The sequence below is a fragment of the Ammospiza caudacuta genome, chromosome 3, assembly GCF_027887145.1.
Source record: "Ammospiza caudacuta isolate bAmmCau1 chromosome 3, bAmmCau1.pri, whole genome shotgun sequence".
Taxonomy (NCBI): domain Eukaryota; kingdom Metazoa; phylum Chordata; class Aves; order Passeriformes; family Passerellidae; genus Ammospiza; species Ammospiza caudacuta.
The window spans coordinates 21,282,336-21,295,424 of record NC_080595.1 but is presented as its reverse complement, the minus strand read 5'-3'; the positions used below and the strand labels follow the sequence as shown (position 1 = coordinate 21,295,424).

Below are 13,089 nucleotides of genomic sequence, written 5' to 3'. Positions count from 1 at the left end.
CATTACAATGATTTGAATTTCCCAAGAGCGCTACGGGGTGGTTGGGTAGGAGGGTTCACATTTTCCGCCTCTCCCTTTGCCTTGGGATTCAGCCAGATCTGCTGCCTGGGAGTTGTAACACTTGCCGCTGCTCATGCAGGGCCGGGTTTTTTGTTCAGTGGATCTGGAGCCAGTCACAGCACACCGCCACGGAGGAATTGGGCTTGGCCAGGGCTGGCCGCCAGTCCCTGCACTGGTCCGCTCCCGCTCTGCATCTGGTCAGCCCCACATTGGTGGGCTCTGGAGAAGCTCTTGCACAACTAGAAGTTTTTGACTCTTAGTGGTCTCTTCTGAGACAGAGTGGAAATTTTCCAGAGTAGAAATCCATTTTGATTTAGGTGAAATGTACATATTTGAATTCTTTGAATTAAGTCTGTAGCTTGCAAACATAGCTATATAGTCTGACTGCCTGTTCTCACAAAAAGCCTGTGCTCTAAGCAACTGCTTCAGCCGAAGGACATGGATAAGGGGGGGGGTGGTCCTTGAACTCTGAAACAGAGAGGCTGCTATGGAAAGCAGGGTCAAGATGACCCAGGAATTCTTTCTGGTAAAGAAAAAATAAGCGGCAAATGTCCTGTGAAATCAGTAGAATGAATATGTATGAACCTATTGTGAAATCGCATGCATATGTATTTGAGAGGGAGATAAAAAAAGATCTGGAGTTCCCAGAGGCACGCATGTCCTGTTTAGGGGAATGATTCCCATGTGTCCAGCACAGTAATAAACATATCGGCTTTACAACTTTCACAAAAGTTGTGGAGTTTGTCTGTTTCTGCAAATCACTACATAGAACACGTCCCCCGGCATTGCTGCCAGGCTGGTGACTGCTGTGATTCGCAAGGTTACACAGCTGAGCCCGCTTGCTACCCTGGCGGCACCACACCTCTGAATGTCTCGGTCCACAAAAGCGCGTGTCCCATCGCTGGCAGCCCGCACCGACAGACTTCCGTGCTCTAACGCCCTTCTCCACCCCCTGCAGCACCGAGCTCAAAGTTACTTGGTGCCGGCAGCCCAGTGCCTCCAAACTCCCCTGGTCCACGAGTGTAGATTTTGCTGCCGGCAGCCCTGGGCTCCAGTGCATCTGATGGCTGCGGTCACCCTCATTTGGGTCAGAACCCCTGAAAGCCACTGCACCGGACATTCTTGGCTTGCTACCACCCATGCAGGCCCGCACGGTCTCCGGCCTGGAAACCCCGTGCACTCAGGAGAAAGCCGCTGCCAGCAGCTCTTCTGCCACCTCCGGGCGCCATCGCCCATGGGGCGTCCCAATCCCATGGCTCCACAGAGGAGCTGTTATGAATAAGAAGCTTGACTAGGCCAATATTCAAGCAGCAATCAATTTATTAATTAATATGGTAAAGTATGAGCAATACAGTGCTGGCTCCAGTGGGGGAAGTTTTCCCTCCAACTGCACACTGATAGTTGAGGGTTACAGGTATTTATAGGGGTACTCATCAGCTTTCTCAGTAGTTTCTATTCCAATTTTTACTCTATATACTATTGTGATTTAATTTTTCTCAGGATGTGTCCCAAAAGGAGTATCCCCAGACGGTGGTGGTCTGGTTTCCGAAAGAAGAAAGATGAATCCCATCTGGTGGAGCCCAGCTCCCCAAATGTGGGTCCACCTTTTAATTGCAGAGACTATAAATCTCATAACAGTGATGTCCAGCTTCCCTTGGTCGAAACCATAAATCCTTGAGGTGATGTTCATCTTCCTTTCTCAAGCTGTTTTTCTCTGCTTTACTAAGGCATGAGATAAGCCTATTTCCTTTATATATATTCCAAAGCTATAGTTTCAAGGATACAAGTAATATTCTGAAATTATACTTCAAAAGGTTATTATTGCAGAACTCTTTAAGGATTAAATACAAGCAAAAAGCAACATCCTTAACGCTTTAATTCCAATGCTCCTAAATCAACTAGGGTTAATTGCAAACAAAAGATAGGTTCAAAGGCCTTCTTCCATGCTTTATTTTCCTCAGTTATTATTAGAATTCGCAACTGTCCCACTGTCGGTCTCCACACATATCGCAATCACAAATACACACATAGCCTGTCTGTACCTGACACGAAACACAGCCATGGCGAATCCCGTGCTCCAGCCACTCTCTGACCGCCAACAGCACTGCACACAACTTCAGCATCGTGCCTCCATCAGTCTTCCTCTGTCCCCACTGGGCCAGTGTGCACCAGAAACTCTCCGCACCCGCTACCACCCACACTTGGCCTCTGGCCCGGAAACTCCACGCATTCGGCAAAAGCCACCACCGGCAGCCCTCCCAGTGCCCATGGTCCCCCACCACCTCCGGGCGTCATCACCTACGTGGCATCTCAATCCCACAGCTCTACAGAGGAGCCACGGCGGACTCTCTGCGCATAGCATGGCTGCAAACATCACTCTATGCAAACTTGGCCCCTGGCCATGTCCACACCCGCTGATCGGGAGAACCACTGCAGTGGCTCCGTGAAACCCTGCTTGCCCTCTCCTGTGGCCCCTGACTGGGGAACATGCGCACTCCTCCTGAGTGGCGGCCCCACCGGTGCCGGCCACCACTAAGTCACTGTGGTCAGGCGCACCTCAGCTGATAAGCTCTGCAAGTTATTGTGCAGCTTACGCACCAGGAGCTTACAGCACTCAGTACATCAGTGCTCCGTGTGGAGCAGTCATGTAGTCTTCCTGTCCCCCACCGCCTGTGGGCTGGGAAAGTTACCTCAACTTCCCATCCCGACACAGGCCATTTTCTGCTAAATGGTGATTTTTGCTATCACTGTAACACTGTGGCTCTCAGCTTGGTGACCTCCAAGTGCTTTTGAGCTCTTACAAATCCCTTAATCTTAAGAGCCTGCCAGGCTGGGGGTCCCTGCTTTTGTCTTTTATGCATCCCACCTAGCGCATTTCAACCCTTCTTCTACAAGCGTCTTGCCAGTGCCAGAGTTCCTCCCCTTCTTCTCTTACATGTCCCGCCCTGTTTCCAACTGTCCACTATCCTGAAGCTTCAACAGACCAGGACAGATCTGTATATTACTAATGTGAAGCTCATGTTCATATACTGGAATTACGGAACTATTTTCTGGCCAAAATAATTATGAGGATCTTTTACCGTAAGCACACTCACAAAACTACTTCATTCGCACTTCAGGCATACACACACGTATACTCACAATCTGCTAGATCCTTCTCCTTCTTCTTTTTCGTTATATAGTCCTTTGTTGTCCCCAGGTTTACCTGCAATCACTGATGGTCCCAAGGGAAGTCGTTCGATCTGCTAAAATCAGCAGCGACGCCATTCGTCCTAAATGTTATGAACAAAAATTCGGTTAATATTTTTTTTGTGAGAAAAAGTTACAAAAAGGCAGCCAGATCACTGTAGCTGCCAAAGTTCTGCGTGTTTTGTTATTGTAATCACAGGTCGTTGTGGCTAATCGCTCCTTTTGTATTAGCAGAGCCTCGCCCAGGTACGGGACCAGATCCAACATCAGCTTCCCCCTCTGGCATTGGACCAGAGTCCACACCACTCTCATCCCCCGGCGCTGGACAAGATTCATCTGCTTCACAAGATAAATCACCTGAGTACACTGTGGTAAAAGGACCAAAAGATTTAAAGCTGACTCTCAGAAGGAAGAGTCAAAAAGACTGAACTGTGTGGGAAAAAATTATTTGTTAAGAGTTCTAATATTGCTTAAAATGTTTTAAGACTGTTCTGTGTAAACTATGTTGGTAAAAAGTTTAAGACTGTAAATAAGTAATTCTGGTTAAGTTCCTCAATTTATTTCCAAAGACTCCAGGTTAATCCTCTACAGAACACTCCCCTGGGAGGGGAAACCAAAATTGGTAGGGAACAGACCAAGAGAGATTTAACCAGAGAAATGGGTAGAAGGGACTCTAAAGAGCTTGGAAGCTTTTCCTCAGTAAAATTCCCCAAGAGGCAAGGCCGGGTGGGCAGGCTGTGCAAGATGACCCATACCGGACTCTTGGGAAGGGTAGTAATGATGGCTCTGATGGCTGGTGGTGCTCTGGGAAGCCCAGCTGAGCCGCGCAATGAATGCTATCAACCCCTCTATGAGGAGGAAGTGAGCTCCTTGTCGAGAGTCCACATCAGTTCTAACCCTGATTGTGTTAACTTCTCCCAATTGGTCCTTTATCAGAAAACTAAAAGAGTGTATTGGATAGCATACAATACTGCCACTTTTAGGCAGCCACTCCTAGGAGAGTGCCCTATAGGGGAAGCCTGGTTGTGCTTTGAATGGGATGCTGCTGAAACAAGCTCAGCAGATCTAGTGAAAAGCAAAGAAATGGTGAAAATGGTAAGAAAAATTGTTTCTTACAAGTATTTATATGAGTGCACTGGAAAAGAGATAAACCCCTTTTAGAACACATTTCAGGGGAGCCTTAAACCCCAGATTTGATCTCGTCTGGCAGTTGCGCCACGAGAGTGATAAAACCAATTTTCTTATTACCCAAAGAAACTGGATCAAGTTTGGGAGTTCCTATATATAATGATTTGGGAGAAATTAAACAGAACAGGCAAAGTGAAATAGAAATTGAGAAAATCCAAAATTGTAAAAGCCAAATTCGGATCCCAATATCTATGTTAAACAAAGTTATCTGGCTCCAGGCAGTATTAAAGATAAAGAATTCAATTATTAGGAACATTTCAAACGAAATAAAAAGGTTAGCACGTGTAAATAATGAAGAACAAACTCCTACACTTGATCACAGTGGGTGGGAGAACATAAAGATTTTTAAAAAGGATGTATGGGAAAAGGTAGTTTTTCTCACTGTGTGTGTACTTGGAGGATTGCTATTTTTACTATGCTTATTTATCTGTTTTAGTAGAATAGTACTTGCCGTGCAGACCAACCTGAAGAAACCAAGGAAAGTAACAAGGTTAAGTAACCATGATTACCAAAGTGTACAAGAGATTTATAGTAGATTCAAAACAAAAATTGTGAGTTGATGCGAGCTTAGAATTCAAGCTCGATCAAAGAAAAAGAGGGGGGACTGTTATGAACAAAAATTCGGTTAATATTTTTTTTGTGAGAAAAAGTTACAAAGAGGCAGCCATATCACTGGCCCTGCCCAAGTTCTGTGTGTTTTGTTATTGTAATCACGGGTCGTTGTTGTTAATGGCTGTTTCTGTATTAGTAAAAGCCCTGGCTGGGGCGAGTTAATGGCCCTTCTCCTGAGACTGTAACGGGTGGGGACCTTCCCGAGGCTAGGTTGTACCTTTCCCAGAATAGTGAAGACACCTGAGAGGGTGGGGGGGGTTATGCAAAGTGACTCCAAGACCAGAATGCTGTGTGGGTCCCCCGCTCCGAATGTACTGAGAAGACCCCCCAAAAACAACGAGCCAAATAAGAGTTGAGAGACTGGATGTGAGGAGCGGAGTGCTGGGCCTGCAGAGATGCTGGAAACCTTCATCGTTCCTCACCCTGTCTTCGAGAGCCCCCGAGCCAGGTCTGGGAGGAAGCGAGACTCAGACTGAACTAACATCTGACGGGACAACACACCCTAAAGGCTCCCAGGAGGACTGGATTCCCCCAGCCCTGCTCCTAGTGGACAGAGCCGCGCTTATCCTCCTCCTCTGAGTTGCCCTGGGAGACACGACGGGGACTGCAGCCCTGCCGAGCTGCCCAATCCGGAGCTGATCACTTTTAATAAAGGCATTAAAAGGAGAAGAAGTCTCCTGGCCCTGTTTGTTTCACTAAATCTCCTGGGTCATGGGCAAAGACGCTTTATATCCCGGGCACTAGTCCCCATTGTGAGAAACAACTGCTCACTATGAAAATTTAAAAAGGTTTATTAAACCTTGACAAGAATACAACAAAAGGAGTATATAAGGAAAATTTTGCAGCGTTGGGAACTGCCCTCGTGGATCCCACACATATACTCACAATTCTCTAGATCCTTCTTGTTGTAAGTAAAAAAAAGCTGCCAATTTTTAAAAAAGGTTGCAGAGTTAACAGGTTAAACCAGTTGCTGCCAGGGTGGAATTCTACCTGTTATTGTAATCACCGGTCATTTTCGTTAACTACTCCTTTTGTATCATTGTATCACGTGCTGTGTAAAGCTAAGTTGATAGCCCTTCTCCTCCTAAGTTGATAGCCCTTCTCCTCGGACAGTGAAAGGAGGGGACATGGGTGGGGATATCAGAGGGCATGCAAAATAACTTTGGAACCAGCATGCCATGGGAAGCCACTCCACTAAACTTACTGAAAAGGTCCCCAAAACAACGATCCAACACAGAATTAAGAGATCAAAGTGATGTCTGGACGTGAGAAACAAAGTACCGAGCCTGCAGAGATGCCGAGAACCTTTGTTGCCCCTTGCCCTGAGCAAAGATCTCAGATGGACCCAGCACCCCGGACAGCAAAACCCAAAAGTTGTAACATGGGATATACCCCCACTGCTCTCGTAAGGCCGAGACCCTAGTGCCCGCCCCTAGTGGACAAAGCTGCACATTTCTCTTCCTCCGAGTCACCCTGGGAGCAACGCCGGCGAAACTGCGGACCCATCAAGCCTCCCAACCTTGAGCTGATCACTTTTAATAAAGGCATTAAAAGGAGAAAAAGTCTCCTGCCCTGTTTATTTCACTTCTTTGTCATTCGCGGCCGGATGCTCAGTCTTTAATACCCTTGGGGTTGCATCAGACAGCACTGGCTCCCTCCAAAGTCTGTCAGTCAGCTTGGCTTTACCATTTACCAGTGGAGACTGCTTTCTTGTAATTTGATTGGAGATCAGGTGTTGCCATGCCACACCCCCTAAGCAAGAAGCTTTTCCATTCCCAACTACTCCATGCAAGGGGCACATGTGCACACCTTCTTTTTACCTGTCCTAGACAACCCCAGCTGTCTGATGGTCACAATATAGGGAGAAAAGGGAACTATGGGGACATCTAAACTACAATAATATAACTATACATCACTAAAGCTTTTCTTAATATTCACACAACAATGAGATGATTTGCTCTCGCAAATAAGTTATCCCTTAATTGCGAGAGCCAATCATCTCATTATCCATCTATAACATCTGACAAATTGTTCTACGAGGAGGGGGACTGATGTTGTATCCATGTCCTCTTCCCATCCCAGGCATCCCAACTCTCAGCTTCCTTCACCAGCCCTTGGCTGTGGTTGGAGCAGAGCTGCAAACATCCCAGCCATTGCTTCTTGGGCCAGACTAAACCTGCAGTGTTTTGATTCTGTTATAAACAAAAATCTGCCAAATTTTTGTGAGAAAAAGGTTACCACTGTTGCTGCTGGGGTGCTGCTTGTGTGTTATGGTAATTACGGATCATTGTCATTAATAGTTGTTTTTGTATCAGTAAAGGCCTAGCTGGGGCCGCGTTAATGGCTCTTCTCTGGGACAGTGAAGGGTGGGGACCTCCCCAAGCAGTGAGGAGAAGAGACTTAGGAGGGGGGGAGACATGCAAAATAACTCCAGGACCAGCATGCCATGAGAAGCTACTGCTCCAAATGTACTGAGAAAACCCCAAAACAATGAGCCAATGTAGAGTTGAGAAGTTAGAGTAATGCCTGGATGTGAGGAGCAGAGTGCTGGACCTGCAGAGATGCTGAAAACCTTTGTAGCCCCTCACCCTGAGCACGAGAGTTGTCCCGAAACTGGGAGCAGACAGGGCGAAGCCGCCATCAGCAACATCTGAGGGGTCACCGCACCCTAAAGATTCCCTCGAGGACTGCTCCCCCAGCTCTGCCCCTATATGGACAAAGCTGTGCATATCCTCCTTCTCCTAGTCGCACTGGGAGAGACGATGGGAGATTGCGGACCCGTCGAGCTGCCCAATCCTGAGCTGGTCACTTTTAATAAAGGCATTAAAAAGGAGAAAAAGTCTCCTGCCCTCCACCTAAAACCAGCGTGCTCAATAGAAGGAGGAACTGTTTAATAACCCTGGTAGAAAGAGACTTTCTTTTCCTGGTCCCTTCACCAGTCTGTTTATTCTCACTGCTATCCAAGCAAAGGACAAAGGATTGCCACAACCGCTTTAGGAACTTGTTGGAAAGTGAGATCACAAGTTCTTTGTAATTCATGGGGATTTGCCTTTGGCCCCAATAGTTAGAGGATTATTATTGAAATCTTTTATCACTCTGTTTGCTCCTGTTTTACTAGCACGGGTTATCGACTGTACCTCCTATGCTCGATCACATTCCAGCTTTACAAACAGAAAAGTCCTTGGGAATACACAATTCTGAGAATATACAATTTACCATTTCACCTTATGTGCTGTGACTACAAGGTAAAAAATCACAAAGAAAAAGGCACAACAACAAAAGAGTATAGTGGGATGAAATTCTGTTTTCTCACTCTATAATCACTCCAGGAGCTATGCAACTGAAGTAGATTTACATTCAAGTAGATTAGAGCAGATTTAGTTCCTAGATTGTCACTTATATCTGCCTCTTAAGTCATTATTGTCATGCTTGCACTATACAGTTAAAACTATTGAGGAATGATGCCTCCATTTAACATTGAAGCTGTAATTCCAGCTGTAGGGGAATGAGGTTTTAGCTGCTGCTGAGTTGGGCTTCTACTTCTGTTCTTTTAGGAAAAGAAGGTGTTTAGAGCACTAACATTTTCCCTGACAATCATCCAAAGTACTTCTAACTCATATCAGCACTACTTTCACTTCAACTCTGACCAAGCAACATCTTGGATGGCTTTGGAAATGGAGAAATGCAAAGTGGCTTCTGTTCTTTCTAGCAGCAGAGCAAATGAGCATCCTAGGACTTGTGATCTGAGCCACTTTCTTTTCAGCCTCTGCAATATCTTTATCACCTCTGGCTGATATATTCCATATCCATCTGAGATAATCATTCTGGAGTCATTTCAAACTCCTATTCTTGATGTTGGTGCAACCTGAACTTGGTGTTCAGGTGCAATTGTTGTCAATAATTCTAAAATAGAAGAGTTCCTGCATTCTGAGAAGCTAAACTGCTTAATGCTCTGAGACTGAGTCTCCCCTGTCTGAATTCTCTTGGTGCTTAGACTGGCCCTGCCAGCTCCCCGGAAGTTTACTGCCAGCTTTGTTTATCAGAGGCTGCAATAATTAATTTCCTATTATTTTCCTGTGATGATGGATTAACCTTTTCAAGGATCTGAGGGAAGATTTCAGCTGTGAAAAGCACAACCATGGTGGGCATTGCCATTGCAGGTACCAAGGAAGTCTGAGAGTCTGCTGCCTGCTCAGAGAATCCCCAAGTGAGCATTTCCATGTAAAGTGCTTCACACCATGCTCAATTGCCTAGAATTACAGATTGGAAATTTAAAGGCTGTGCATTGACACCAGCAAAGTAAAAGGTTTTTATGCACAACAGAAGAAATACTTGACCAGTCTGCAGTCTTTGTAGGAGACATAATCTTCAATCTCATTCTAACTGCAAAAGGAGGAAATCTCTTAAAACCAAATCACATTAAAGTGTTTGTTATGAACAAAAATTCTGCCTTTTTTTTTTTTTTTTTTTTTGTGAGAAAAAGGTTACCACTGCTGCTGCTGGCGTGCTGCCTGTGTGTTATGGTAATTACGGGCCATTGTCATTAATAGTTGTTTTTGTATCAGTAAAGGCCTAGCTGGGGCCGCGTTAATGGCTCTTCTCTGGGACAGTGAAGGGTGGGGACCTCCCCAAGCAGTGAGGAGAAGAGACTTGGGGGGGGAGATATACAAAATAACTCTGGGATCAGCATGCCATGAGAAGCTACTACTTCTAGCTTGTTAAAAGAACCTCAAACAACGAGCCAACTAAGAGTTGAGAAACTGGAGTGATGTCTGGACATCAGGAACGGAGTGCTGAGCCTGCAGAGATGAGGAACACCTTCGTAATCCCTCTCACCCTGAGCACAGGAGTCGTCTCAAAACCAGGAGCGGACAGAGCGAAGCAGCGAACAGCAACATCCGAAGGAGTCACCAGGTCCTAAAGGTTGTCAAGGGGACTGGACCCCTAGCTCTGTCCCTAGGGGACAAAGCTGCAAATATCCTCCTCCTCCTCCTCCTTGTCGCCCTGGGGGAGATGACGGGAAGCTGCAGCTCCGTTGAGCTGCCCAATCCTGAGCTGCTCACTTTTTATTAAAAGCATTGAAAGGAGAAAAAGTCTCCTGCCATGTCTATTTCATGTTTAGGTTTATGTCTTGCATTAATTTCTTTCTCTCTATAAAGTTTGACTCTGATGAGAGGGAAAGCTGTGTTAGGAATAATTATGTGCTTATTTCTGAAGAAAACAGCAGAGAAACACGTTTGGAAGATACCAGCTCTAACAACACATTACCACATTCATTTTCTTCTACAAATAACAAAGTATTGAAAAAATCTGAAAGTTCTTTAGTCTCTTAGACAAAAATGAACATACTCAAGTGTAAAATGGTAAGTTTCATACTGAAAACTCAAAAGCAATGGAAAAAACATCCTTTTGTGGCAATATTTGGGTTTATGTTTTGTTTAGGATGCAGTCACTGAAGAATTTAATCTATGACAGCAAAGTGGATGTATCACCATCTACAAAGCAATTAGATATGCATTCATTTTGAGACAGAAGCCAGCAAGCTGCTGGTTCTCTCTCTTTATCTCTCCCCACTGGCTAAAACACATAATAGCAAAAAACCCCAACTCAGGCCTCTAAACTAAAGAAAACAGTGGCGTAGTTCTACATTTGATTTAAATAAGAATTTGTTTGAAACCTTGCAAGGCTTTGTATCCAGCAGCACTAAAAAGCCTGAAGGAGGTAACACATATAAAAGCAATCGTAACTCACATCCAGGTACAAAAGGATGCTGCTCTCCTTGTGCAGTTCACTAAGCCTTATTCAAATTGAAATAAAGAGGGCCAGGAGACTTCTTCTCCTTTTTAATGCCTTTATTAAAAGTGATCAGCTCAGGATTGGGCAGCTCGATGGGTCTGGGTCTGCAGCATCCATCGTCTCTCCCAGGGCGACTCAGAGGAGGAGGATATGCACAGCTCTGTCCACCAGGAGCAGAGCTGGGGGAATCCGGTCTTCACGGGAGCCTTTAGGGCGTGTTGTCCCCGTCAGATGGTGCCCCTCCCACTCAGTCGGCCTGATCTCACCGCCAGGGTCAACTCCCATGGTCAGGGCAAGACGGTCCGAAGGTGTTCCGCATCTCTGCAGGCTCAGCACTCGGCTCCTCACGTCCAGACATCACTCCAGTCTCTCAACTCTTAGGTGGCTCGTTGTTTTTGGGGTTTCTCCATGGGTATGGAGTCGGGGGTCCCACAAAGCATTCTGGTCTTGGGAGTCACTTTGCATAACCCCCCCCACCCTCTCAGGTGTCTTCACTATTCTGGGAAAGGTACAACCTAGCCTCGGGAAGGTCCCCACCCGTTACAGTCTCAGGAGAAGGGCCATTAACTCGCCCCAGCCAGGGCTTTTACTAATACAGAAACAGCCATTAACAACAACGACCCGTGATTACAATAACAAAACACACAGAACTTGGGCAGGGCCAGTGATATGGCTGCCTCTTTGTAACTTTTTCTCACAAAAAAAAATATTAACCGAATTTTTGTTCATAACAGAAAGTGTGAGCCCTGGCACAGGATGCCCAGAGAAGCTGTGGATGCCCCATCCCTGGAAGTGTTCAAGGCCAGGTTGGGTGGGGCTTTGAGCAACCTGGTCTAGTGGAAGGTGGCCCTGCCCCTGGCAGGAGGGTTGGAACTGGATGATCTTTAAGGTCCCTTCCAACTCAAACCATTCTGCAATTCTATGAAGACCCTGCTGTTAAAAAGTGGGACTGGATTTTTATATATAAAGCGATTTTCTGTCCGTCATATGTCTCCAGGCCAGCCCCGTCAGCTCAACATCTTTAGATAAGCTATCAGCAGTATCACTTGATTGTCCCTTTATATCAGGTACTTTATCAGGTCTGCCACATCTTCACCTCACTATCAGGGTTTTTATCTTTGGGAATGATGAGTCAGGCTGTTTTCAGCATCATTCAACATCAAAAGCAGTGTGCCACCCCCTTCTCATTTCACTGCTAATAGCTTTGCAAAACCAGTATTGTTCGAGTTGTTCTCCCCCCACTCCAGGCAGAGCATCCTGCTACAACTGCCCTTCTGAGCAGTCACTAGAAACTATTTACTTTGACTAGAACCTCAAGTATATTATTCACTCCTGCTGCCACCAACAACCTTGAAGTTAGATCTTTTTGTAAGAACATTTCCAGATGAAGTCATTAGGCCCAGTTATCTTTAATAGAGGTAACTGTTACTGGAAAAACTATAAACAGCTGTTGAGACAGGTGATCTCTTATACTAAAAGTGATAAAATATGGCTAATTGGGCAATGCTTCATTTTCCTAGGGTGAAACTATGACTGCTGGGAGGATACTAATTGGTCTGATTCTTGCAGCACCTTCTGAACTCCTGACTCTTGACTTTTGCCACTCTCTCTCTCTTCAAAGAAAAATGCCTGGAAAAGGGGGGAACATTAGTTAACCTTGTGCTTCTCTTGGAGGTCATCACCTGTGAGTAATGGTTTGAAGGGAGAAAATCCTTCTTGCATGAGCTCAAAGAGTGACCTGAAGGATTGCTGTAATGTAGTGTCTCCTACACAGTTTGTGATAGCACTTACTTGCTATTTGTTCCAAAATTGAAATTTGTGTTCAGTTTGTAGCATGCCAGGCCAGGTGGGGAATATTTTACTAGCCTAAGAGACTTACCATTACTTTGAATATCCTTGCTTCTCCTTTATTATTTAAAAGGCAAAACCCTGAGGGTTTTTTGCTTGAAGATTATATTAAAATCATACCAATGTTTTGATTTCAAACCTTTACATTTCCTGTAAATTAAAATTTTGAGGAGAAAGAAATTGCATCAATTCATTGATATTCCCATCCTGCTTCAGCTCTCTTCTGAGACTGAAAATGCAGTAAGCCTGATTGTTTCGACACAGAGGCATTTTCTGACAAAAACAGCATTTTGAACAATCGTTTCTCAGGTAGCTGTTACAGAGGCAGTCTGAGAGTTTTCCAAGATCTCCCTCTGCCCACTCTGGTAATTCACCATTGCCAAAACTTGTCCGTGC

At 45.4% G+C, this 13,089-nt stretch overlaps 1 protein-coding gene across 1 annotated transcript in view; it reads right to left on the bottom strand.

Moving 5' to 3' along the window:
• Positions 1-2,122, bottom strand: part of SUSD4 (sushi domain containing 4) — a 150,065-nt gene extending 147,943 nt beyond the window's left edge. The window contains exons 1-2 of the mRNA XM_058800776.1: positions 2,103-2,122; positions 976-1,223 (exon numbers count right to left, since the gene is read on the bottom strand). Coding sequence (XP_058656759.1) covers positions 976-1,223; positions 2,103-2,122 — 268 coding nt within the window. The remainder of the gene's footprint in view (positions 1-975; positions 1,224-2,102) is intronic.
• Between the last annotated feature and the right edge of the window lie 10,967 nt (positions 2,123-13,089).